General features: G+C 55.6%; 1 protein-coding gene across 2 annotated transcripts; it reads left to right on the top strand.

Moving 5' to 3' along the window:
* The first annotated feature begins 6272 nt into the window (after nucleotides 1-6272).
* On the top strand, nucleotides 6273-18619 carry TXN2 (thioredoxin 2). 2 transcript variants are annotated; one of them, XM_043563666.1, is made up of 5 exons: nucleotides 6273-6397; nucleotides 7384-7637; nucleotides 9710-9833; nucleotides 17792-17912; nucleotides 18385-18619. In XM_043563666.1, exons 2-4 carry the CDS (start codon nucleotides 7384-7386, stop codon nucleotides 17903-17905), a joined length of 492 nt encoding a protein of 163 aa, XP_043419601.1. In that variant the 5' UTR covers nucleotides 6273-6397; the 3' UTR covers nucleotides 17906-17912; nucleotides 18385-18619. The 2 variants fall into 2 exon arrangements, with proteins under 2 accessions (XP_043419601.1, XP_043419600.1); XM_043563665.1 differs by having other exon boundaries at nucleotides 17792-18619.
* The last annotated feature ends 6958 nt before the right edge of the window (nucleotides 18620-25577 follow it).

The raw sequence follows: 25577 nt of genomic DNA, 5'->3' as shown, positions 1-25577 counted from the left end.
GGCCTGCAAAGCCTAAAGTATTTACCATCTGGACATTTAAAGAAAAAGTGTGCTGACCCTTACTTTAAAGGAACAGCCTGGAAGTTGAACAAATGACTTCCATTCCCCCAACCTAGTTACACGGCCAGAGAGGTTGGGAAATGCAGTCTACAGCTAAAAAGCCGGGGCTCGATGTAAAATTTTATTACTGTGTAAGACCACAGTCTCCACCACCCTACCCTTCCATAAAGTTCTGCCCCTGGCTTTCCTCTCTCCTGACCTTCCCATCACCTGAACCACTGAGTGGTCTGAACTCATTTGCTGATACTAGGTGTACTTTATTTTACTGCTTTCTAGAAGTTTCCAGCAACTTCAGCTAATTATGATAACACCAGCTACCTTCCCAGTAGCCATTCCCTCACTGCTTGCAGGCTAGCAGCTTCCTGATTTTGTTCGGAGTGTATACAGCTAGAAGAGCTCAGGGAAGGTGGGCCCAGCTCCAGAGAGTGAACCCTGCCATGGGTCTAATCCATATCCCTTGGCCAGTTACTGGTTTAGATGAGGCCGTGTCATCCACTACTGGTCAGGCAGAAGTAAGGAGGGTTTCAGGGAAAGATTGTCCTGCCTGATTTTTAAAAGCCACATCACTTTGGGGGATGAGAAACCCACCACAGGTGGGGGATGAGAAACCCACTTGCTTTGGGAGGATTTGATGGAAGGATATGACGCTTGCAGCCAGGAGAGCCACGCTGGAGGTGGGAGAAGGCCAAGAAAGTGGCAGAAAAGCTGACCCGGTGCCCTAACATCACTGAATCCTGAATTAATCACCTGAAACTACCTACGTTCAGACTTCTCATTTTATAGGGTAATAAATCCCTACCATTTAAGCCACTTTTGGGTAAGCATTCTGTTTCTTATAGCCAAACGCATCCTCTCTGAAATGTCCTTTAGTGTGCGTGCCTACTATGCACACAGTGTGGGCCTACTATGTGCCAAGAATATTGGCATTTTTTAAAAACAATGGTTCAGGGTTTTTTTTAACGTTTGTTTATTTTTGAGAGAGAGAGAGAGTGTAAGCGAGTGAGGGGTAGAGAGAGAGGGAGACACAGAATCCGAAGCAGGCTCCAGGCTCCAAGCTGTCAGCATAGAGCCCCACGCAGGCTGAAACCCACGAACCGCAAGATCATGACCTGAGCTGAAGTTAGACACTCAACTGACTGAGCCACCCAGGCGCCCCAACAATGTTGGCATTTTAATGCTTACAATCGTATAAGATTTCAATTTTATACTCATTCTACACATTTAAAGAAACAAGGTCTAGGGGCGCCTGGGTGGCTCAGTTGGTTAAGCGCCCGACTTCAGCTCACGTTATTATGATCTCGTGGTCCGTGGGTTCGAGCCCCATGTCAGGCTCTGTGCTGACAGCTCAGAGCCTGGAGCCTGCTTCCGATTCTGTGTCTCCCTCGCTCTCTGCCCCTCCCCCACTCACTGTCTTTGTCTCTGTCTCTCAAAAAAAATGAACGTTTAAAAATTTTAAAAATATATATATAGGTATCATAGAGTTAGGATGTTTATTAAATCCAAAGGCTATTTTTATAGCATCGTATCCTGGCTCAAAAGAAGAAAAAAATATGTATCTTCTTACTCTTGGCGGGTGTCTCAGTCAGCTCTGGTGCCATAACAAAATACCACAGACTGAGTGGCTTACACAACAGATATTTAGGTCTCATAGTTATGGAGGCTGGAAATCCAAGATCAAGGGGCCGGTGGATTCAGTTCCTGGGGGAAGCCCTCTTTCTGACTTGTACATGGCCACCTTCTTGCTACCTACTCATGTTCTCACATGGCAGAGAGAGAGAGAGAGAGAGCGCGCTCCGGTCTCTCTTCCTCTTCTTGTAAGTGTAAGGACACAGGTCCCATCATGGCGACCCGACTCTCATGACTTGATCTAACTTTAACTATCCCTCAAAGGCCCCACCTCCAAACACCATCACACTGGGGGTTAAGGCTTCAACATATGAATTCGGGGAGGACACAAACGTTCAGCCCACAACAGTGGGCTCTCTGTTTACATACACATCAGTGGACTTTTGTGGTGGCTGAGAACAACTGGACCAGGCCCTGGACTCTAGAATACCTGCAAAATGGGGGCACCTGGGTGGCTCAGTCGGTTAGGCATACGGCTTCTGCTAAGTTCATGATTTCATGGTTCATGAGTTCGAGCCCCACGTCAGGCTCTGTGCTGACAGCCCAGAGCCTGGAACCTGCTTTGGCTTCTGTGTCTCCCTCTCTCTCTCTGCCCCTCCCCCGCTCATGCTCTGTCTCTCGAAAATGAATAAACGTTTAAAATTTTTTTTGAATAAAAAACACACAAATTATCATCAAGATGGAAACTGAAAACAAAGATACTCGAGGAGAAACACCTCTTGAAAACTCTATGAGCTTAGACTGTGGCCCGCTACCTCTCTCTTCGTTGACTTTTTTCTTAAGTGCCTCCCTCCAGCTATGAAATCCTCGGACATGTGGTCACTGAGAGGCACCTGTCTCCCACACCTGTCCCCTGCCCAGTGGACCCGAGGGAGCTGGTGCGTCAGGGCCGTGCCCAGCTTGCCTGGTCCGCTGAGGAGACTGTGTGAACCACACTGCCACCGTGTGGACACTTCTGCTGACAACGGCTGCTGAGAACCGTTGCTGCCCCGCTCGGCCACCAGCTGGGTTAGAGCCCCATGTTGCATTTCGATGGCCTAGACTAACTGGCTGGTCTGTAGGGATTGGTGGGTGGGAACAAGAAGCAGTCTTGAGTCAGATCAGATCCTTGCTAGGGGCAATATAGCACTTGTAAGCTTCTATCTATCTCCTATTGTTTGGTGGACCCTGGACAAACCACTTAGCCCCCATGTGCCTTATTAGGGGACACAGACGGGGGCTCACAGGGTTGTAGGATTGAGTTGATATGTGTAAGGTGCTTAGAACAGCATCAGGTGTTGGGTAACTCTTCAGTATATCAACAGCTTTCAAACCCTCTGACCATGACCCACAGTAAGAAACACATTGTATATCACAACCCTAGGACACAAAGACCTAGACCTAACACCAACAACTGTTCCAGTCTTTCCTGCAATCTCCCGGCCCCCTATGGGGAAGGCATAATTCTTCCCATTTCTCAGATGAGAAGCCTGAGGCCAAGAGGTGAAGACACTGTGGGATGAGGATCAACAGGACTGGTCCTCCTTCGGAATTCAAAATGTGAACTGAGCAGGGACATTGGCCTTTCAGAAAATGCAGCGGAAAGGAGGAATAGGACTAGCAGGCGACTGGAAGAGAAGGTGCTGGAGCTACAGAAACAACAGAAGTGAAAACGGACGAGGCGGAAGCTCCCCAGCCAGACGGCATCTGGAACTAGCAAACACAGCTGCACCAAGGGATGCTGACCTCAGGTGCTCCCACCGTGGATTACCACTGTTGGCTCCAGCCCTGGGCACGGGCAGAGGCAAAAGCGAGAGATCAGACAGGGCAGGGAGGGCCACGCCTGCCCGTGGCTCTCACCTGGCCCCCTGCCTGTGGTGGACAATCTATTTAAAGTGGAAGACTGAGCTGGTGATGGCCAGGGGTTGTGGGTCTATTCCAAAGATTCCCTCACCCACCCCAGAGGATGTGCACGCCAGGGGAGTGAGGGAGCGAACCTGTCAACTGCACAGAGAACAAACAGCGTACTATGGCCAAGACAAAGGGGAAACAGACAAAAAAAACATGGCAGTGATTTGAGAAGGGTATAATGGAGCCACGTGATATGGTGGAGACAATGGGATTTGGGGTAAGAAGCTGTGATTTGTGCTCCTGCTGTCTGTTCATGGGACAAAGAATCACGGAGCACCTGCTATCATGCACCAGGCCCGGAGATAAGCCATGGAGAGACAGATGGACCCTTTGGGAGCTGACAGTACAGTGAGGAGTGAGGAACAAAGAACAGACAATATTTTGTAGTTTCCGCACCAGTAGCCCGATCCCCACCGCTCTGGTCTGTGATCGCTGCACTTTGGGGAACTGTGCATCCCCCTCGTAGCTTTGCTCAGTGTCCGTGGTATCTTTGAGGACTTCCCAACACCAGAGTAAGTTTTTCTGCCAAAATGAGAGGTTCTTGGTGCCTTCTAGACTTTCCACACCTCCCAACGTGGGAGGATTGTGAAACTTTCCACAAGACTGCTTCCCTGGCCTCTCCATCCTTCTGGTGTTGGTTTTTCTGGGTTTGACACAAGCCCACGAGATGTCCTCCAAAGCCTCTGACGGTCTACCCATCTCCTCTCCAGCCCACTTTAGTTAGACTGCATCACTGTGAGGCCACCAGCCCTTTCGTCTGACTTCTGTGAATCTCCACCCCGCCTGCCTGTGGGTGGAACCTGGACGGTGCTGTCACCCTCCTGTCATCTCCCCCCACATCCCGGGCACTGGCTGTTTTCTGTGAAACTGGGAGTGAACACGTTCGGCTTTGAACTGGCCCTGAGGAAATGGGTCAGGAGCTGTGTGGGCAAGAGGGAAGGCTGAGAGCCATTGGAAAACTAAGAATGAATTTTGTTTTAGATTTTTTATTTTTAAGTAATCTCTATACCCATCTCTATCTCACAACCCTGTGATCTAGAGTCACCTGCTCCTCCAGCTGAGCCAGCAGGGTGTCCCGAATTTTTTTTTCTTTTTAACATCTTTCTGTATTAGTAATAAATGCAGTGGAGACAAAACAGACAGTAACAATACACAGTGCTGAGTGTGGTGGCTGATGTACAGAGGCACAGGGGCTGTGGAAGGTCGAAGAAGGGCATCTCCCCCGCTAGAGGAGGCTCAGGAAAGGGTCTCCAGAGATGATGCCTAGACTCTCCCTTGGAGAGTAGAGGACAGCGCCTTCCGGTCATAGAGCAACTACAAAATCCAGGGACGGGAGCGACATTTAAGCACACTCTGGAGCTGTATGGGATTCCCAGTGGCTGGACTAGACTGAAACGGAGGTGTAAGAAGGGGCTGTGCCAATTTACCTGCCTTGTGACCTTGGACAAGTCACGTAACCTTTCTATAAACTGCTCCCTGAGATATCCAAAGGCAGTGTTTAATAAACATCTATCGAACATCCTCGGAGTCAGGCACTGTATCAGATTGGTGGGCATATGGAGTCAAATAAAAGCTACAAATTCCTACTCTCAGGAAGCATAAAGTCTAGGGGGAGAGGCAGACACCCACAATGTGTTACATAAGAGTTTCGAACAAAGCACTACAGAGAAGGAAACAATTACTGCTGCTCAGAGAAGTGATGAGTAGGTGTTCCGCCAAGGGGAGAGAGAAAAGAGCATTTAAATTAAGCATAAGGCAAGGAGGAGGGAAAAGGCAGTGATGTATTCATAGACCCGCCAGGCCACGAGTGGTTGTAATGTAAGGGAGAGGGGGCGGGGGGAGACAAGAGATGGCTGTGACTCCAGCCTGGGCCACACAGATACTTAGCGCCTGTTGTCCAGGCCAGCGACGGTGGGTGCGAAAGGAAGGCCCAGGCTCAAACAAGTTCACGGGTCCCCACACCTTACCCGGGGCCTCAAAAGCAGGCCGAGTACCACCACCACCTGACATCTTGTCCAAGCCCTGTTCCCCAGCAACTCCGGAGACAGGCTTGAACCACGCCAGCCTTTCATGTCACGTATTGGGAGACCGAAGCCCCCCGGGCCAGGGTGACTTGTCCAAAACCACAAGCGGGTACAGTTGCGTGTGACAGACAAGGGCCACAAAGCGTCCTCTTTACTCCCAGTCGGGGTCTTTTGCCCCTAACCGGCACTTCCGCCTTCAAGGAGCTTAGCTGCCTCATTTGTAAAAAGGAGGAAAAGAATCTCCCGCACCTGTAATTTTCGGAAGACACTGAGGCAAAAGGGTGGCGGGTGGAGGAGTCTGCAAAACCCGGAACCACACCTCCCTCCCGGCCTTTCGCCCTTGGGTAACTCCCTCAAGCTCCCACCTCCTTCCTCCTCCTCTTCTTCCGGACCCTCCTCGAGGGCCCGCCTGCCTTTTTCCGGCCCCTCCCCGAGGGCCACCCCTCTTCCGGTCTTTCCTCAAGGACCCGCCCCCTCTTCCGGTCACTCCCCCCGAGGGCCCGCCCCTTCTCCCGGTTTTCCCTCCCAAGGACCAGCCCCCTCTTCCGTTGTCTCTCCCCGAGAACACCTCTCTTCCGGTCCCTAACTGAAGCTCCACCCCTTCCGCTGTGCCGTCGTCCGTCATCCCCATTGGTGGAAAATCCAAGCCGCCCTCGAGTTGCGGAGAGCAGTCCTCCAGGTTGTCTGTCTCCGGAAGTGATGCTCGAAAGGCCCTCCCCCGAGGAAGTGACGGCAGGAGTGCCCTTGACTGACGGGGAGGGCCGGGCCGTGCAACCCTCCGCTCGCGCTGCAGGGAGGTAGGAGGCTCGTGGGGGTGGCTCTAGGTGGTGTCGCGGCGGAGGCAAGCTCCGGGTCTGTTCCTGCGCTGGCCGGCGGCCGACCGGGCGAAGACCCCGGGCGGGGGGACCTGTCCTCCGGAGGGCCGGGATCCCCGGCGGCGTCCGATTCCCCAGTCCCTCAACGCATGTCCCTTCTTTTTTATTCCCCCCCACACACTCCGGGTCCGGAACCTCTTGGTTCCCCCCCACCTTGAATTGTTGCGATTCCTCTTTTCTGATCCTTTGATAACTCCCTTGTGCCTTAATTTCCCGTTAGAACACTCATTAAAATGAGTAATAAAGAATCTGCAGACGGCTTTGGGTTCCAGTGTTGACTCTTATTTAATAGGTTACTTTGGGCGTGTCACAATTTACCTGAGCTTCGGACTCCCTACCTGTAGTGTGAGCGGTACTGTAGAAACTTCCTCCTGGGTGATCTGGGAGAACTAAGGCCCCCTTGGCCCTTGGCAGGTTCTCCATGAATATATGTTCCTCCCTCCCTTCTGTTATAATTCTGAATATCCTGATTTCTCTTTTGTCATCAGCCCAATTTCCGAGTTGTGTTATGTGACTCCTGCTTTTTGATTCTCATTCTTCACTTAACCTCTATTCTAGAAATCTTTTTTTTTTTTTTTAATTTATTTATTTTGAGAGAGAGAGAGCGCGCGTGTGCGCGCGAGCGGGGAAGGGGCAGAGAAAAAGAATCCCAAGCAGGCTCAGCACTGTCAGCCTGGAACCTGTCAGAGCTTGAACCCATGAACCGTGAGATCATGACCTGAGCGGCAACCAAGAGAGTTGGTCACTTAAACACTGAGCCACCCAGGCGCCCCCTCCTTTAGAAATCTTACATATCATTTCCTGGAATTCTTCCGGCCCTGAATGTTGAGCCCCCCAGTTCTCCCCAAATACCTTTCTTTTCCTGCGGTGTTGACTTCTCGAACTGTTCCTGCCTCTTTCCCTCACAGATGGCTCAGCGACTTCTCCTGAGGAGGTTCCTGGCCTCCATCATCTCCAGGAAACCGCCTCAGGGTCGGTGGGCACCCCTCACCTCCAGGGCCGTGCGGTGCAGTCCTGGTGACCTCACAGTAACACCCAGCCAAGCCCGGTCAATATACACCACCAGAGTCTGCACAACGACCTTTAATATCCAGGATGGACCTGACTTTCAAGACCGAGTTGTCAACAGTGAAACACCAGTGGTTGTGGATTTTCACGCACAGTGAGTCCCAGGGGTCAGCAGAAGACTGGGGTGTTGCTCGGTCAGGTATTTACTGAGTATCTGCTGTGTCTCAGTATCATGTTCGATGCTTCTCAGATGTAGTCTCCTTACAAAGACTGGTAAGACCCAGTCCCTGCCGTCAAAGATTGAGTGCAATCTGGTAAGACACACACTAGTAAACAGTCTTCAAAACTCCCTGTCATTGGTGCTGAGAAACACTCATGTTCTGTATCTCGCTGCCCAAATGGCTGAGTCCCCTTCAGCTTGGACCAAAGCAGGAAAAATAGGGACCATCACACCATCTGGTTTGTGGTGTATATCAATTCCTGGCCCTGCAGATAGGTTGATGTTTAACATCTTGCCGCCCAAACTGGGAAGGCTGGCAAAAAGTTATCAGTGTCCCCACAGTGATACCCCAGCACGCAGGGGATGGGCAGGGTTTTCTTTTCAGTGCTGTACAAGTGTGTTTTAGGGATCCTTAAATGCCTCTAGCCTTCTAATTGTTAGCTTGGCTTTCTCATTTCCAGACTTTGGGTCCTAAGCAGCCACCTGGCTACCAAAGAACTGGACAGACCTGGCATAGCCTGAGTTACAAGCTGGGAGGCCTTCCGGACAAATGTCAGACAGATTGCTTTGCCTTCTTTCCCACTCTCTCTGACTCACCACATGGCCTTGGGCGACTCACCACATTGCCTTGGTCAGGCCGTGTGACCTCCTTGTGCCTCCCTTTCTTCTTATAATAGGAGATAAGCTCTTGCAGACTAGGTTTTTAGGTGTTGTGAGTTCCTTAATTGAAATCCCCGAAGGGAAAGCGTTTTCAAGGCTGAGCATAAAATAGGGGTCATCAGCCAGGGGTTCGTGGAAGGCGGAGCTTTCTACCTCCCCTGTATAGTGAGCATTCCAGAGAGGACTTCCCAAATGAGTGATAAATGGGATGATGCCTCATTTCCTTCGACGAGGAAGTAAGACAGTGAGCTTGTTCATTCAGCACCTGCCACTGTGCTCCGGAGATGACAGCCTGTTCCGGAAGAGCTCACCACCCGAAGGGGAACAGCTGTGATCGGTGCCGTGCTAGCACTTGACACGGGGCCTGAGGGATCCCAGGATAACCAGGGCTGGAGGAAGACATTTGGAACACAACCTCGGGTTGCAGTTCCCGTGTGCCGCTCGCCAGATCTGGGACCACGCACATGTTCCTTAACTTGTGTGCTCCTCAGTTTCTTAGGAAGGCGTGTTCTTTTCCTTTGTGGGGCTGAGGGTTCTGGGCGGTAAAAGCTGAGAAGGCCCTGGCGCAGTGACTAGCATGTTGTAGAAGCTCCCCAGCCACTGGTCTGTCCTCCCTGTAGTTGTGGGTCCGTGAAGCATCTAGAGTAACCCTGCAGCTTATAGAGTATGTTTATTCATGTTGCCTTAGTAGATTTCTCGTCGCTGCTTGGAGAGACATGATCTCTCTTTCTCAAAAGAGGAAACCGAGGCCCCAGAACAGTGAGCTGATAGGTGAGGAGCCTTTGTTGGAACCCAAACCTTTCAACTTCACATCTCATATTTTTTTTCTGTGACAGTGCAATTCTCTTATATCTATTGAAATAACCTTTATAGGGGCGCCTGGGTGGCGCAGTCGGTTAGGCGTCCGACTTCAGCCAGGTCACGATCTCGCGGTCCGTGAGTTCGAGCCCCGCGTCGGGCTCTGGGCTGATGGCTCAGAGCCTGGAGCCTGTTTCCGATTCTGTGTCTCCTTCTCTCTCTGCCCCTCGCCCGTTCATGCTCTGTCTCTCTCTGTCCCAAAAATAAATAAACGTTGAAAAAAAAAAAAAATGAAATAACCTTTATAAGAGTCTTCTGATGAAGACTGATTTAGAAGCCCGGGACCCCTGGAAATTCCCCCGCTGCAGAGTTCTGGCTTTATCATTTGACCTGTTGACATTACAAGTTAATATTCAAACACTGTAAACAGAGCTAATAAGGGCAAAAGGCCCCTCAGAAAGATGTGGGTCAAGGGAAGTTTCTAGGGAGACAGTAAATCGGTTGCTGAGCACTCTTGTGACTGGATGCTTCCTTTCTCCCCTTCTGAGGTGGTGTGGCCCGTGCAAGATCCTGGGGCCAAGGTTAGAGAAGGTGGTGGCCAAGCAGCATGGAAAAGTGGTGATGGCCAAGGTGGATATTGACGACCACACAGACCTCGCCCTAGAATATGAGGTATGAATCGGCAGGGGATTGCCACAGTGCAGCTGGTGTGAGCGGTGCTTGGGCCCTAGGATAGCAGGTGCGGGACACATCTTGGGGACCACCAGGCAGCCAGGAAGAAGTGTCTCGGTTTTTCCCAGAGCTCTCAGGAATTCAGAGCCCTTTGCAGATGTGACTCTGTTGACCCTCTGAGCCGCTTGTCTGTCTAGCCCACCTTTAGGAAGTGGAGTGTATGATCCAAAACACCCGGTTATTGTCTGAGTCTTGGGGCACTGACGCACTCCTTCGTTCATGTTTTCATCCACGCGCGTGTTCCGTCAGCCGTCGTTCAGGAGCCCCGCGGTGAGCCAGGCATCCGTGATTCTGGCACAAAGAAGATGGACACCTTGTGTCCAGCACCCCTAGTCTAGTCTAGCAAGAGAACAACAGGTGGACAGGTCATTTCAGCGTACGGTGAGAGGTGCTGACAGCAGAGGTGCACAAAGGAAGAAGGGACTGATTGTTGGGGTCGGGGGAGGGATTGCTTCCGTTTTGGGGGACCTCTGACTGGGGCCATGAAGGATGCACAGAGAAGAAAGGCCAAGAGCGCAGCACACACTGAGACAGCGTAGTCTAATGCATTTGGTTGGTCCCTGTGTGCATTTAACAGATGTGTGTTCAGAGTCTCTTAAATGCCAGGTGCTCTTACTTGGTTGTCGATACGACAATGAACAAAGCTAACCCCCTCCGCCCCCCAAAAAAGGGGATCGGCACACTTTTTCTCTAAAGGACCAGGTGGAACATACTTGAAGCTTTACAGGGCATTGGTCTCTATTGCAAAAACTTAACTGCCATTGAAAGCAGCCAGGGACAGTGTATAAACAAATGGGCATACTTGTATGCCAGTAAAACTTTATTTACACAAACAGGCAGCAGGCTGGGTCTGGCCTATGGTTACCCTGCTTTAGGTAATAAGTGCTGTGGAAACAAATCAAAAAAATGAGGTGGGGCTGAACATGGGGCTGGGGAGGGTTTCTCTTTTTTTTAATGTTTACTTATCTGAGACAGAGTGTGAGTGGGGGAGGGGCAGGGAGAGAGGGAGACACAAAATCCAAAGCAGGCTCCAGGCTGCCATCTATCAGCACAGAGCCCAACGCGGGGCTCGAACCCACAAGCTATGAGATCATGACCTGAGCTGAAGTCGGACGCTTAACCGGCTGAGCCACCCAGGCGCCCCATGGGAGGGTTTCATTTTTGAAAGGGTGTGGGGGCACCTGGCTCGATAGAATATGGGACCCTTGATCCTAGGGTCATGAGTCCAAGCCCCACGTCGGGTGTGGAGCTTACTTTTTAAAAAATAAATAAAAATAGAAATAAGTAAATAAAAAATAAAAGGGTGGGTTAGGGAAGGTCTCTGAGAAGCTGACATCCGAGCAAAGACCTGGAGGGAGGAAGGAAATGAAGCAAGCAGCTCTTTGGAAGAGTAATCTGAGGCAGAGCAGACATCAAATGCAAAGGCCCTGGGGTCAGGGTGAGCACAGTTTGCTCACAGAATAGCAGTGCCTGTGTGCCCGGAGCAGGAAATGAGTGGGGTGTGGGGGCATCTTCTGGGCCTCGGAGACCACAACAGCTGGAGAAAGGGGAGAGAGGTACTGCGGCTGGATGGCCAGCGTAGAGAACTGAGCAGAGAGTGAGAGCACAGGCCACTGGGGGAGTTGACTGTGGCCAGACGGGAAGGGGTGCTGATCGAGTTTGTAAGTCCAGGCTCAGCGGCCCCCCGCCCCCGCCCGAGCCCAGCTCAAGTAGAGATGCCGCCTCCAGCCAGTCCCCAAGGGGACGGGGGTGCGCATAGGCTGGCTGCCTGCTGCACTGGGGTGGCAGTGATCCCCCCGCCAGGAAATCAGGCTGCCCCAACCAGAGGGAAAGGAAATAGATGCCGGGCAGGCAAAGCCACCGATGGTCACTGCAGATGAGTGAGGGGGTGTAGGACTGCCTATGGCGCTGAGTGACTGAGGGCGCCTTACGAGGGCTGGCGCAGGGGAGAGGGATGAGTTACTACTTTGATGTTCTGTTTTGTCTTTTTTTTTTTTAAGTAAACGACGTCCCTATTTGGGGCCCGAACTCACAACCCTGAGATCAAGAGTGGCATGCTCTACTGGATGCCCCTACCTTTCTCCTACTTGTCCCTCCCTCCCCCAAGGCCTGCGGCAGCTGTGGGGGTGAGCTGAGGGCTGCAGCTCCCAGGACATTCCCAGGGCGAGGGGCGGGCATAAGATGTCTTCGGCTAACTCCTGCCGCCATGCCAATCAGCCTCAGCCAGTAGAACTTTTTAGCAGACATGCCCTGAGCGCCAGCCATGTTCCGGGAACCGTGGTTAACCGGTACAGATGTGAAGAAGAATAATCCGGTTCCTGCCAACAGGGGCCCCCCCCGGGTGGTGAGGTTCCCAAGACCACCCCCACCTGCATTCCAGGGAGCCTGGTGGTTAGGGCTGGGCACTGAGGTCCTGTGGTCAAGCCTGGAAAGTGTATGTGGACTTGGGTCCTCTTGTAGGACCTTCTCGCTCCTCCCTCTGTCCACTGCCCAGATCTCGTGGGTCACATCAGCTGGTCCCAGCCTCCTTATTTTGCCAAGCCCTGGGCAGAGGTCACTGCAGGGCTGAGGAAGCTCCAACAGGGACTTTCCTGACCCCCTTTCCTTCCTTCCTTCACACCTGTTCTTTTGGAGGAGAGCCAGAGGACGAAGACGTTTCAGCTGAGAGATCCAGGGTACCTCCTGGGACAGCTTCCTCCTTTTCTGAGTGTTGGATGAACATGTGGTAGAAACTGCTTTAAATGGTGTTCAGGGAGGGGCGCCTGGCTGCTCAGTCCACAGAGCATGTAGCTCTTTTTTTTTTTTTTTTTTTTTTTTAATTTTTTTTTTTTCAACGTTTATTTATTTTGGGGACAGAGAGAGACAGAGCATGAACGGGGGAGGGGCAGAGAGAGAGGGAGACACAGAATCGGAAACAGGCTCCAGGCTCTGAGCCATCAGCCCAGAGCCCGACACGGGGCTCGAACTCGCGGACCACAAGATCGTGACCTGGCTGAAGTCGGACGCTTAACCGACTGCGCCACCCAGGCGCCCCGAGCATGTGGCTCTTAATCTCAGGGTCCTGAGTTCAAGTTCCACGTCGGGCTTGGAGCCTACTTTAAAAAAAGGGGAAAAAAAATTGTTTTCAGGGAATTTGGTCCCTCTCTCCAGGCTTTCCTGAACCTCCCCTCGTGCCCAGCACATGCCCTCGGGGCAAGTCTCCTCCCTCAGGCACCACACTTCTGCTTCGCTCAGCTGACCACCCTGGACCCCCACGGTCTCCCAAAGGACAGGGAAGCGAAAGACTCGGGGCTTCGGTAGTTTTAGGGTACCCCCCCCCACACCACCACCACCCGATCGTGCACTGCCCTGGCTTGGCCAGACGAAAAGCTCTCTGCTCTCCGTCTCCTCGTCCCTGCTGCCTGGCTGGGCATTCCGTACAGACCTTGCCAGCGACTGGGGGCAGAGAGTGGATCCAGATGTGGACCCTCAAAGCTTTATGCTTTCCTCTGGCTTCACACTTGGAGCTGTTATTCTTTTATTTTCTCCTCGTATGGAGAAGGCCCTTTAAAAGCATTAGGAAAACAGCCAGGTAGTTAATCAGGGGGGAAAGTCAGCTGTCATCTTACCGCCCCAGATACAACCACTGTCACCATTTTGGGTGGTGTTTTAAACTTGTCGAAGGTTTCATTTGAATTATTTTTCCTTTTAATGTTTCTTATAACCTCATAGCTCTCTGAGTATTGCTATTTCATATTATTACGAATATGTAGCTAGAAGCGATCGTTACCGTGTCTCCCCGCTTTGCAAGTCTTCTAAATCAGTGCTTCGCAAACATGAGTACGATCTGGGATGTTGCTTAAAAGCAGATTCTGATTCAGTAGGTGTAGGAAGAGCCCACGATTCTGCTCTTCCGACCAGCTTCTAGGTGAGCACTGCCAGCAGCGTGGAAACAAACATCGAGACGCAAAAGTTGGAAAGTCCTGTGCTGACCTCCTGGGGGCATGCAGGGGTCCCACCAGATGGTGTCCATCTCATGGGTCTCGACAATGTACACGCGTCCACCGTTACAGTTGTGTGCGGAATAGCGTCACTGTCTTACAAATCCCCTTGGGTTCCACCTTTTCCTTTTTTTTCCTCCTCCCCTGGTGCCCCTGACAACCACTGATCTTTTTTACTGTCCCCATAGTTTTGCCTTTTCCAGAACGTCATAGAGTTGGATTTGAGTTTTTCAATAATAGCTTTGTCCCAGAACCCTCCCGTGTCCAAAGGCTTCTCATTTGAAACGTGGAGTGTGACACCACCGGGAGCTTCCCAGGCTGGAGGCTGCCCAGCTGCCCGTTCATCCTCGCCCTGCTGGGACCCGGTAGCTCTTAGGCCAAGGGATGGCTCAGCTTGATCACAGACAGCAAAGTCAGACAGATCCCGCGACAGATCCCAGCTCCCGCCCTTCCTCATTCAGCGCTTGTGCCTCTGTCTTCTCCTCTTCAAAGCGACCCCACCTCGAGGCAAGAACTTACGAGGTAGCCTACGCAAGTGGTTGGTGTCGTTCCTGACCCTTAAAGGAGCCCCCAGTAGGTAGCAGCCTCGGTGACAGTGGTCTTTTCCTTTGCGTCAGTTCCGCAGTTAGCTGAGGAGGAGGTGGCCAGCCTCCTGTGACATCTAGCGCTGTGTCTGTCCCTCAGTAGGTCCTCACAGATGGAGGAGGTTGGGGGGGAGAAGGGGGAGACTGAGCAGGGACACCGAGCTCAGTCGCACAGGGCGAGCCACTGGGCTGCAGGTTGGTGGGGACGGACCACACACACACACACACACACACACACACACACCCCACCCTACCCTGAATTCTCAGGGCATCGGGTCCAGCCTGGAAGGCTCCTGGTGGTGTCACAGAGCAGGAGGAGAAGCAGTGTGTCTTCGCGCGTCTGTTCATCTCTCTCCTGGCCCCTCGGTCCCTTCAGAGCTGCCGGAGTTGGGAGGGAAGCAGCATTCTTGGCCCGCCACGGCCCCTTTTGCACTTGGATCACGTTCTACAGGCGTGTGCCAAGGACCTGTGCACTTCCACGTAAGGCCGGGTTTACAAGCACCAGCCCCTCCTGATTTGTGAGCCAAACTCCGGATCCGCAAAGCCACCTCAGGGGAGGGAAGTCCCATCACACCCCAGGTACCACAGCAGTGTCCCGGAAAAACCGGCTTCCCGCAAGCCCGCTGCTCTGCGCGCCTGTGCGATTTGGACTCACGCTTGGAAGAATGCCCTTGGTCAGTAATGACCAGGCCTCGGACTGTCTGTGGTACACCTGACCGCAGTGTGGCTGTGCGCGTGCGTGCACGCGTGTGAACACACAGGTGTGATCGTGGTGGGACTCGTGAAGTTCTTGAAAACTGAGTCCCCCTCCAGGCCCCACAGTGAGCGTTGTCCCGAGAGGACACGCGAAAGCAATCAAACTACTTCTCGTACAATGACACACAGCTTATTTATTTATTTATTTATTTATTTAGAGAGTGAGAGAGTACACGCGGGCAGGGGAGAGGCAGCGAGCAGGAGACAGAATCCTAAGCAGGCTCTGAGCTGCCAGCACAGAGCCCGATGCGGGGCTTGAACGCTCAAACCGAGAGATCGTGACCTAAGCCAAAACTAGGAGTCAGATGCTTAGCCCACTGAGCCACACTTAGCCCCTGACACACAGCTTTTATATCGGTTGGAGAAACGGGAGGGGAGGGGATCCAGTTAGTGAGTGCTTGAGCCTGGTGCCTCAGTTGAATGGCTGGATTTGAGGCACCCTAGCTGCCCTCACAGGCCACTAGAGGGCGCATAAGACCACAGCTCTGGGGGTGCGTGGCTGGCTCAGTCAGTGAAGTGTGGAACTTTTGGTCTCTGGGGTTATGAGTTCAAGCCCCCACGTTGGGTGTAGAGATTACTTAAGATAAAATCTTGGGGCGCCTGGGTGGCTCAGTCATTGAGCGTTCCGACCTCAGCTCAGGTCACGATCCAGCAGTTCGTGAGTTTGAGCCCCGCGTCAGGCTCTCTGCTGTCCACACGGAGCCCACTTCAGATCCTCCTCTGTCCCCCTCTCTCTGTCCCTCTCCTGCTCACCCTCTCTCAAAAATAAGCAAACTTTTAGAAATACATATTTTAAATTAAATTAAGTTAAAATTAAATCGTTTGGGGCACCTGGGCGGCTCAGTCGGTTAAGCATCTGACTCTTGATCTCCGCTCAGGTGTTGATCTCAGGGTCGTGACTGGAGGCCCTGCGTTGGGCTCCAGTCTGGGGATGGAGCCTACGTGTTCCATGCGTGCACACGCGCACCCCAAACGACGGGTTGTGCGGCCTGGCCGGAGCAAGTTTCTCTGGGCCCTGCCTGTGCCTGGAGACCATAAGAGCCACATTCCGGACCTTTGTACTTCGTGCCGCCTCCCCTGCCACAGTCGTGAACGACAAGGACGGGAGCCAGTGGTCGGGCCACGGGCAGTGGCACACGTGGTCAGCCCCCTGCCGGATGGGTCTGAGGAGCATATCAGCTGCCACCGCATCAGGCCCAGGACAGCCCTCAAAAGGGCCGGGAGGGACTAACCGGAATAGGGACTTTGTCGTGTTACCTGCCGCGTTTGTCCACCCAGAGCCAGTTAGCGGAGGTCAGGGCCTGCCACACGGTCGGGAGCGAGTGGTAGCACCGCCCGAGGTATGAGCTCGGGCCGCTGTGGCCTGCGGTTCTCTTGTAAGCGACCCGCGCACGGTGTGAACGTTCTAACCCCGAAGTCTGGTTTCCCGAGATGACTCACGGGCAGGATGCGCTCAGAATCCCGAAGACGGGGTGTGTTTGTGTAAATTGCTGTTGTTACTTTGTAGTTAACATGTGTAAGAAAAGTCTGTTTATCTTGTTCGGTGTATCCATTTTTTAAAAAAATGTCTACAAACGTCAGGCAGGGAGCCCAGGCGGCAGAAAATGCTAGATGCCAGAGTGCAGCGGGCCTCATTGACATGCCGTGTAATCTGCACAGGTCCCCCGAGGGAACATGAGAAAATGCTTCACAGGCCAAGAATGTTGCCCCCGACCCCCCTAATAAGTAAACATCGGATCGTGTGTAGCCGAGCCCCTCCTCCCACGCTGTCCAGTAGGAGTCCGTGAATTTCTGGACCCTGCTAACCGTCCACGGCAGCGAGCCGACGTGGCTCCTGCGTTAGACTTTTCTGCCATGCTCTCTGCAGCCACCGTTTGTTGAGCGCCACTGCATACCAGGCCCTCTGCCAGGTCCTAACACTCGATGTGCCTGCCAGGCGCAGGGCGCCATGTGCATTATCCCACGCAGCCCCCAAGCCCAGCACGAGTGCCGCCGGTGGCTCCGTTTTGCCGATGAGGACACGGAGACAGTGATGAAGTGGCTCCCCCGGAGTGGCCGCATCCAGAGCCTGAGCTCCTGACCACTCAGCTTTGCATCTGGATCGTTTGTCCTAAACCTTCAAGGGAGATCCTTTGGTCCCCGTTTGACAGAAGAGGGCACCGGGGCCGTGGAGGTGGCGCGGCCTACCCGCGAGGGGCCAAGCCAGGCCACGGACCCCAGTCTCTGGGTCTTCCCTCCTCGGGAAGCTTCTCCGGGCTCCTCAGCCACGCCCCGCCCCCAGCCCCCGGCCTGCAGCTGCACGGACGGGTTATTTTCATCTCTCCTGTCATTGCAGCCAAACCACTGGGCCAATGAGTCAGTCGTGCGGTTGGGGGAGGAAGGGGACCGCGGGGAGCCCGCAGTGGAAAAGTCTCCCCGGCGGGTGGACCTCCAGGCCCCGCAGGACCCCTGCACCAAGAGGAGGGGCCGCGCCCGCCGCCTGGGCCATCAGTGCCCCGCGGGAGCCACCAGCCTTCTCCACAAAGGCTTGGGAGTGGTGGTCGAGAGGAGTTCACCTCCCCTTGTCTCCTGCACCCAGGTGTCCGCCGTGCCGACCGTGCTGGCCATCAAGAACGGGGATGTGGTGGACAAGTTCGTGGGCATCAAGGACGAGGACCAGCTGGAGGCCTTCCTGAAGAAGCTGATTGGCTGACACGCAGGGAAGAATCCTGGCGGCCCTTGCCCACCTGGGCCCCGGGGTTCCAGGAGGGCCCCCGCTACAGCTCAGACCTTCTGTGCTGGCCCTTCCTGCCTCCTCCCTTCTGTCCAGCCCCCGTGGACCCGTGCTTTGGAGACCAGGCCCCCAAACCCTGGGAGCCTCCGGGGCTTCCGGGCCGGCTGACTGCCACTGACCTGGGGACAGCCGTCTTCCCACCCACTCTCTCTTGTCTGCTCCCACCAGGGCTCGCCTCAGTGCCCCCAGGATGCTGGAGAGAGCCCCAGGCCAGCCAGCCCGCGGTGCGCCGGGCCAATGGCGGCCGCGTGTCCCTGGCCCCTTCCGATCTGCACCCCGGTGCCTGGCCCATCTGCCTCCTGCAGTTTTTCTTCCCTGCTGCTGTTTTGTAAAATAGAAGAAGGAAAAAAGAAACCCAAACAAGTGAGAGTAATATATAATTCTCTCATTTTTTGTAGGTCTGTAATAAAGAACTTTATGTGATCCCTTCTACCTCCTGCTGTGAAGAACAGACCCTGGGCCCCACACTAAATTACCCTGTAGCTACCGCCCCCCCCACCAAAGAGCCACCTTCCTTCCCAGGCACGAGGGCGGAGAACATGCACTGGGCAGAGGGAGGGGGGCGTCAGGCCCCTGCCTCTGGAAGCCTCACTGTGAACAAACCGGACCAATAAAGCCAGGGTTTGCTCTGTCGACAGCTTCTGTTCTGTCTGGGCTCCAGGAGCACTTGTGTCCCCTTCCCAGGCTGGCCTGCTGTCCCTGCTTCCTCTGACTCTCTGCCACCCTCTTGCCCTTGGCCAGCCTCTCCTGTTACTAACAGTGCTGTCAGTCGTGGCCGCTGTCCCGGTGCCACCTTCACACACAAGGCAAGAGGGCGCTTCCTGTCCCGTTATGCAGATAAGGACACGGGCTCATAGGGCGCAGAGCCCGGGTTTGTACCCAGGCGTGGTTGCCTCTGAAGCCTGGGCTCTTACACCCGATCCCCTGGATGCTTCTAGCGCTTCCTTCTCTGCCAACGGGCACAGGGCCACTCCCGCGGCAAGCCTGGCCCCCTGAGGGAGCCGGGCTGGCTGTTCCCTGTGTGTGCCACAGGACCTCCTCCGCCTCGGCCAGCATCTCCGCCCCTTCCTGTTCCCGGCTCCCCTTGGCCCGCGGAGCAAGGTGCCAGCCCAGAACGCCCGCCCTCTATCTCCCTCCTGGGGCCAAACAGCCCTTAGGCTCAGTTGCCCAGCCAAGGCGCCGGCATCCTGGGAGCCGTGGGCACTCAACACCGGGGATACCCTTGCCCTCGGCCCTGGGGTGCCGTGACCACTCCTGTGTGCTTTGCCCTCGATGGCTCTCGTGTTCCTATCGAAACCGCGTGAGCACCGCCTGGGGAAGGCCGCTGTGGCGGAGGCAGGAGAGCCGGGCCGCCCCGGGAGCGGCCAAAACCACAGACCGGGACCTGTCACAGGCGTGCGGAGGCCAGATAAACCAGCACCTGGCGGTAGCGGAGGGAGGCCAAGGGCCGCGGGGCAATGGGGAGTAGCAGCCAGTGCCCGGAGGGCGCTCACGGGGCGCCGGGCCTCGTTCTGGGCTCCTGACCCCACAGTGGCCGCACGGGGTTAGCGTCCTCGTCAACATTCCCTTTTACACGTGGGACCGACTCAGAGGTTGAGGCCCTTGTCCAAGATCACGAAGCCCACGGGCCCCTGGGCCAGGGATCGAGGCAGGGCAGGCTGCACCTGTACCTCTCCTGTCATCCTCCAGAATGTAGCGTATGATCCGAGTCCCACAGCCCACGGGGCAGACGGGCCGGGCGGCGGCTCACTTGACAGAAGAGGCGCTGATGCAGACATTGAATAACTTGCACAGACGCCCGGTGAGTAAGGTGGGGGCAGGCAGGGCTCGGAGTTCAGGGTCGGGGCGCCGTGACTCCCGCGCCCGGGCCCCTCCCCGCGTGCCCCGCTGCCACTCCTTAAAAGGCGCCCTCTGCCAAGCAGTTTCCACACTCATTACCTCACTCCATTCCTCTCTTGTGAGGCAAGCATTATTCCCAAATTACAAGCGCAAAAGCCAATTCAGAGAAATTGACTTACCCAAGGTCATGTCTAAAAAGTGATGAGGCCACTTGTGAACCCGGGTGGGGGTCCGGCTTCTCCACCCCCGGCAGGTGTGAAAGGCTGGCGAAGGCCTCGGGGCCTGGGGGCAAGGCCTCTGCGCTGCCCCGAGCTCCCTCTCCTTAAAAGGTGTGCCGCGGCGGGAGGTGAGCCGGTGGCCTCGGCCATCCCAGGCTGGCAGGCTGTGCCGGTGCGGCTGTGCAGGCCATGAGTCACTGGCTGCGAGCACAGAACCCTCAGGGTGATCCCATTTGACTCATTCCACAGCGCTGACCTCACCGGGACGCTGCTGGCTCTGCATCATGGCCCCGCTCTTGCCCTTCTGGGCGCCTCCTCGGGCTCCCGGGCTCCGGGGATTGGCGGTGCAGCTACAGGGCCCCATGGTCCCGCTGCGGGGCAGGGGGGACCGGCGCCCGCCCTCAGAAGCACACACGCCCTCCGGGAAGGCGGGCACAGCCACGTGCATTTGGGGCCCCCCAGACATTCCAGGGGCGGCATCTATACGTGCATCCTCCTGATGCCCGAGGTCAGGGACGGAAGCTCGTTTGTCGTGCTGTCCGCGTGTTCTCCGCTACAATCCCCTGCGCTCCCTGCCAGGCCGGAGTTCTCCCCATTTCTCAGAGGAGGAGACTGAGGCCGGAGTGATGGCCGTGGAATGGCTGAGCCAGCAGGAGGGCGCGCCATCAGAGCGCGCCAGCGGGTCTCGGAAGCATTTGGATGGGGAAGGAAACCGACCGTGCCCTCCAGAAGCTCGCAGAGCAAGGGGCTGCGAGCCACCCCGGAAGTCTCCCTCGGAGGGGCACCGGGAGGGTGACTTACCCAGGTCACAGCCCATTTGTGATAGGGACGTGAGGCCAAGGGCCCCGACCTCGGCCAGCCCTAACATGAAAATGAGTCACAGCCTTCCCTTCCCTCGGCTTCGGGAGAGGTGGGGAGCAGGCCGTGGCTCTGAGGAGGCCAGTCTCTGGGGCCGGGACCAGTCGGGTCAAGGGGATGTTGACCGTGCTGCCGCTGCCCTTCCCGGCAGTCCCTGCCCAGGGCGAGGGGCTCAGCCCCTGCCCCAGACCCCCCGGGGAAAGTTTCTCCGGAAGGTGAAGGCAGTTCTGGCCAGGCCGCCGGAAATCCCTGATGTGTGGGCCCTGACCTGGGAGGGCCCAGAGAACAATGTTGGGGCCTTGGTGGCCGGCAGGATGCTGTGCGGCCAGCGGGGCCTCCAGGCACGCTGCCCCGGTTCCTCTCCGCGGCCTGGAACACCGGCCGCAGGCCTGACCCTGAACCCTGGGCGCCGGCGCTGGCTTCCGTGGCTCCGCCGGAAGCCGGGACCACGGGTGGTTCCAAGGCGCTTCACCTCTCCAGCCACCTTGGGAGCCGAGGGCTGGCAGCGGCCACCCCGCAGGGGTGTAAGGAGGGCAGGAAGAATCAGATCTGGGTTCAAGTCCTGACCCTGCCCACCTACCAGTCGCGTGGCCTGGGGCGCCTCGCCGCCCCGTTCTGATGCCCAGCTGTGACATCAGTACAGTGAGGCGACGGTGGCTGGCTCTCTCTGAGGGCACATTAGCGTGTGTCACGTCACTGAGCCCTTCTCCACGACCCCGGGACGCCCGGCCTTCTGTCACCACTTTACCGACGAGGAAGGCGAGGCCCAGAGCACTTGCGCCTCAACAGGTGTCGGGGCTCGGCTCTGAACTCGGGCGTGTCTGATCCCCAAGTCTCTGGGTCCTTAGCCATTGGCTCTACTGCTTTCCCTTGGGGACAAGGTGCGGCACCGTTTTGAGCCTCAGTGGCGCCATCTGCAAGCTGGGCCGGTAACCACCACTCCAGAATGAGGTCCCGGTGAGGCATGTAGAAGTCCCTAGCTGGAGCCCAGAAAGTGTCCGTGGCTTTGCCTTCCCACTCCCCCCGCCCCACCCCTGCCCCACCCCTGCCGCGCACCCCCCACCCCCCACCCCCGGTTCCATCTTAAACAGGAAGCACCAGGTTTCCTGAGATAAGGACCCAGCACCTCACCGTGGGTGGGGCCCGTCCTCGCATTAGGCTGTGGGCATTTGGCTCCCTGTCCTGGCCCCCACCCTGCCGCCACCCGCCTCCTGCTCCAGCGCTGGCTCAGCGGTGCCTGTGGCTCGGGCAGCCCCGAGGAGCTGGAGGTGGTGACCTCACCCTCGGAGAATGCCCACTGGAATTCGCCCTGAGTCTGGTCCCCTGCGCTCCGCTCCGGGCCTCCCCTCTGGCTCCTGCCTCTAAGCCAGCCGGCCCCCCACCCCCACCCCCCACCGCACGCGGCTGCCAGCTCTTAATTGGGGGTGAGCTGGTCCCCCGCCGCCTGCCTTCTGGGTAGCCCCAGGCAAGGAGCTGGCTCACTCTCCTCTGCAGCCTTCCTCAACCTCCCAGCAAGGAGGCAGTCCAGCACTGATCCCTGCGCCACCCAAATCTAAGCCGCCCAACGCCCACCCACCAGGGGTCGCCACTGTTGTTCCCATTTCACATAGAAGGAAACTGAGACCCAGAGACATACCCTAGGAAATGGGCCCCGGGGTGGCCTGGCCTAATCCCCATCCTCCCCCTCTGCCACACCGCTGTCCCCAGGAGGACCAAAGGATCCCTCGTCTTATGCCAAGAGTGGGGATTTTGAGCCTCTCTCTTTTATCTGCCTCCCCCCCCCCCCCACCAACCCCTGGCCAGAGGCAGAAGATTCCCTTTCCTCAGGATCTACTCCTGAGGCCGGAATAGTCTCTCCAGTCCCCAGCCTCCCCCGCTCCGACCTCAGCCCGCTGGCGTCTGTGAGCGCCTTGCTCGGCCTGGTGTGGAGGCCCCAGAACATGCATGTCAAGAAGACAAGGTGTGGACTGACTGCACATCCTCGTGGGGAGGAGGGGACATTCAGACAGGTTTTGTCTGGAAGAACGGAAGAGAAGTTAGCCTGAAGAGAGAGCAGTGGGAGGAGCAGAGGGGGTAGCATGTGCAAAGGTACGGAGGTGGGAAGGTACCTGATCGGTCCAAGGAGGGAGGCTGGGATGCAGGGGGCCGGGTGGGGCCTTGCAGATGGCCACCTTCCCGCCGTGCCCTCACATCGTCTTTGTGCCCATAGATTCCTCGGGTCTCTTTGTCCAAATTTCCCTTTCTTGTAAGGACACCAGTCCAAATGGGCTGTGGCCCGCCCTAACGGCCTCATTTGAACTTTATCACCTCTGTAAAGACCCATCTCCAAATATAGTCACATTCTAAAGTCCTGGGGGTTAGAGCTTCAACAGGTGACGTTTGGAGGGGACACACTCAGCCCATAAAAGCCCATTACATAGTTTAATAATAATGGACAGCATGGAGGTTCCAGGCCCTCTCCTAAACACAGCTATTAACTCCTTCAATGCTCACATAACCCTAGGGGGTAGGTTCCAGTTTGTGAGTGGGGAAATTGAGGCACAGAGGGCTTTAGTTATGATCCCAGGTCACACAGCTAGGAGGGTGCAGAGCCAGGATGTGGACCCCACAGTCTGACTGGGCGCCCCACTCTTCACTGTCCCCTAGATCCTTTCCAGGACCTCAGAGCGGCAACTCACTGCATTCCTGCAACCCAGACCCCCGGAAGTCCCTCAGCTAAAGTCGCATCATTAGCCTTTCCCCCACTGTCCCACACTTAGCTATTTTCCGGCCAGAATTTCCGTCCATTATTAACGAGGCTGGAATGAACGAGTTTGAGCGTAGAGCTTCTTTCTTGTTTTCAATTTTATAGGTGCGGGATCCCCAGGGCAGAGGGAGCCTCTTGCTGTTGCTGAGGGCCTGGGAGGCGTGTCCCCAGGGCTGAAACGTGAGCCGGGTTCCCTCCGTGCACCCGCACCTCCTACCTGCCGGTTTACTTTGGGGGAGGGGAGGCTGAGCCACAGGAATGTCAGCAGACCTGCCCCACCTCCGGCCCCCTTTTTGTCCAGCCACATCTGCCTTAGAAAGTTTCTGGCACCAGTTATACTCCAAGTAAAATAATAATAATAATTATTATTATTATTATTATACAGAAATTTCTAGGCCCCCAATTCTGGCGTTCCTGAGAACGTGAGCCCTTCATATGAGGATCAGGTTGTGGTTATGCATCTAGGACGGGTCCTGGTTCTGGGGTGGGACCTGGGGATGTGCATTTTTTTTTTAATTTTTTTTTCAACGTTTTTTATTTATTTTTGGGACAGAGAGAGACAGAGCATGAACGGGGGAGGGGCAGAGAGAGAGGGAGACACAGAATCGGAAGCAGGCTCCAGGCTCCGAGCCATCAGCCCAGAGCCTGACGCGGGGCTCGAACTCACGGACCGCGAGATCGTGACCTGGCTGAAGTCGGACGCTTAACCGACTGCGCCACCCAGGCGCCCCCGGGGATGTGCATTTTTAAAGCCCTAGTGATTTGGATGCAGCTGATCCTGGACTTTAAGAAAATGCCCTTGCTGGGCGCCTGGCTGGCTCAGTCGGTTAAGTGTCTGACTTCGGCTCAGGTCATGATGTCACGGTCCCTGACTTCGAGCTCCTTGTGGGGCTCCGTGTGGACAGCTCAGAGCCTAGAGCCTGCTTCTGGATTCTCTGTGTGTGTCTCTCTTTCTCTGCACCTCCCTGGCTCACACTCTGTCTCTCTCTCTCCTTCTCTATCTCTCTCTAAAAGAAGCATTAAAAAAAATAAAATAAAAGGAAAGGAAGAAAGAAAGAAAAAGCAGAATGTCCTTCCTGTGACCAGAGCCCTCTCCAACCCATTCTACTGCACCTCTTCCTTGAGCAGCCTTCCATGTCCCTTCCATGTCCCTTCTATGTCCCTTCCATGTCCCCCTTCCCATGGGGCCAGGCACAGAGGAGGAGCACAGGAATCTGCAACGTGAATGAATGAATGAATGAATGAAGTATATAACCTTACCAAGGAGTTGTTCTATGCCAAGGCCCTGTTCCTGGTCTGGTCCCCATCCTTATTCCACGGCCCAGACCCCATTGCCAGGGTCCCCCTCTCCACACCAAGGAGGCCTGGCGGGGCCCCAGCACCTCTGTCACCGGGGGCATCACTGAGTCTCTGAGCCGCCCATGCCCTCCCTCCCCATGAAGCAAGCATATTCATGACTCCCGTGTTCTTTCCCATATTCGCTTTTCCATCTAATGGGGGCCCGGTGGTGTTGAGAGAAGGGAGGAAGGGCCATCGCATCTGGATGAGGACAGGAAAATGAAAGCCCAGAGAGGGCAGAGGCCCTTGCCTGGGGGTCAACTATTTCTAAAAGAGGTGATGAAGGCAGGAAATAGTCCCCCAGGGGTCCCTTCCCCCTGCTCAGTCCCTGGACCCAGGAGAGACCCTCCTTCCTTCCTCGGCCAGCTCAGGAATGACTACACAGAACAGTGGCCGCGGTGGGCCTGGCTGCCCAGAGGGCCTGGTGTTTGCTCAGTGCTGGCCCTGACCGCTGAGGCACAGCCAGGCCAAATTCAGGGCTGCAGGGCTCAGGCCCCAAGAGCAAGTCTCTTCCCCAGCAAAGGCCTGGGGGACGCTGGGGGTGGGGGGCAGGCCCGGGCACCCCCTCTCCTGGTTTAGCCCCCACGGACTC

The sequence above is a fragment of the Prionailurus bengalensis genome, chromosome B4, assembly GCF_016509475.1.
Source record: "Prionailurus bengalensis isolate Pbe53 chromosome B4, Fcat_Pben_1.1_paternal_pri, whole genome shotgun sequence".
Lineage (NCBI taxonomy): Eukaryota > Metazoa > Chordata > Mammalia > Carnivora > Felidae > Prionailurus > Prionailurus bengalensis.
This window is presented reverse-complemented; position numbering and strand designations above follow the sequence as displayed.

Bases quoted from the DNA above. Each gene is read 5' to 3' on its own strand.
- TXN2 (XM_043563666.1), top strand. From the start codon at position 7,384: ATGGCTCAGCGACTTCTCCTGAGGAGGTTCCTGGCCTCCATCATCTCC. The intron at 7,638-9,709 runs GTGAGTCCCAGG...TCCCCTTCTGAG, and splicing joins GTTGTGGATTTTCACGCACA to GTGGTGTGGCCCGTGCAAGA. The intron at 9,834-17,791 runs GTATGAATCGGC...TCCTGCACCCAG, and splicing joins ACCTCGCCCTAGAATATGAG to GTGTCCGCCGTGCCGACCGT.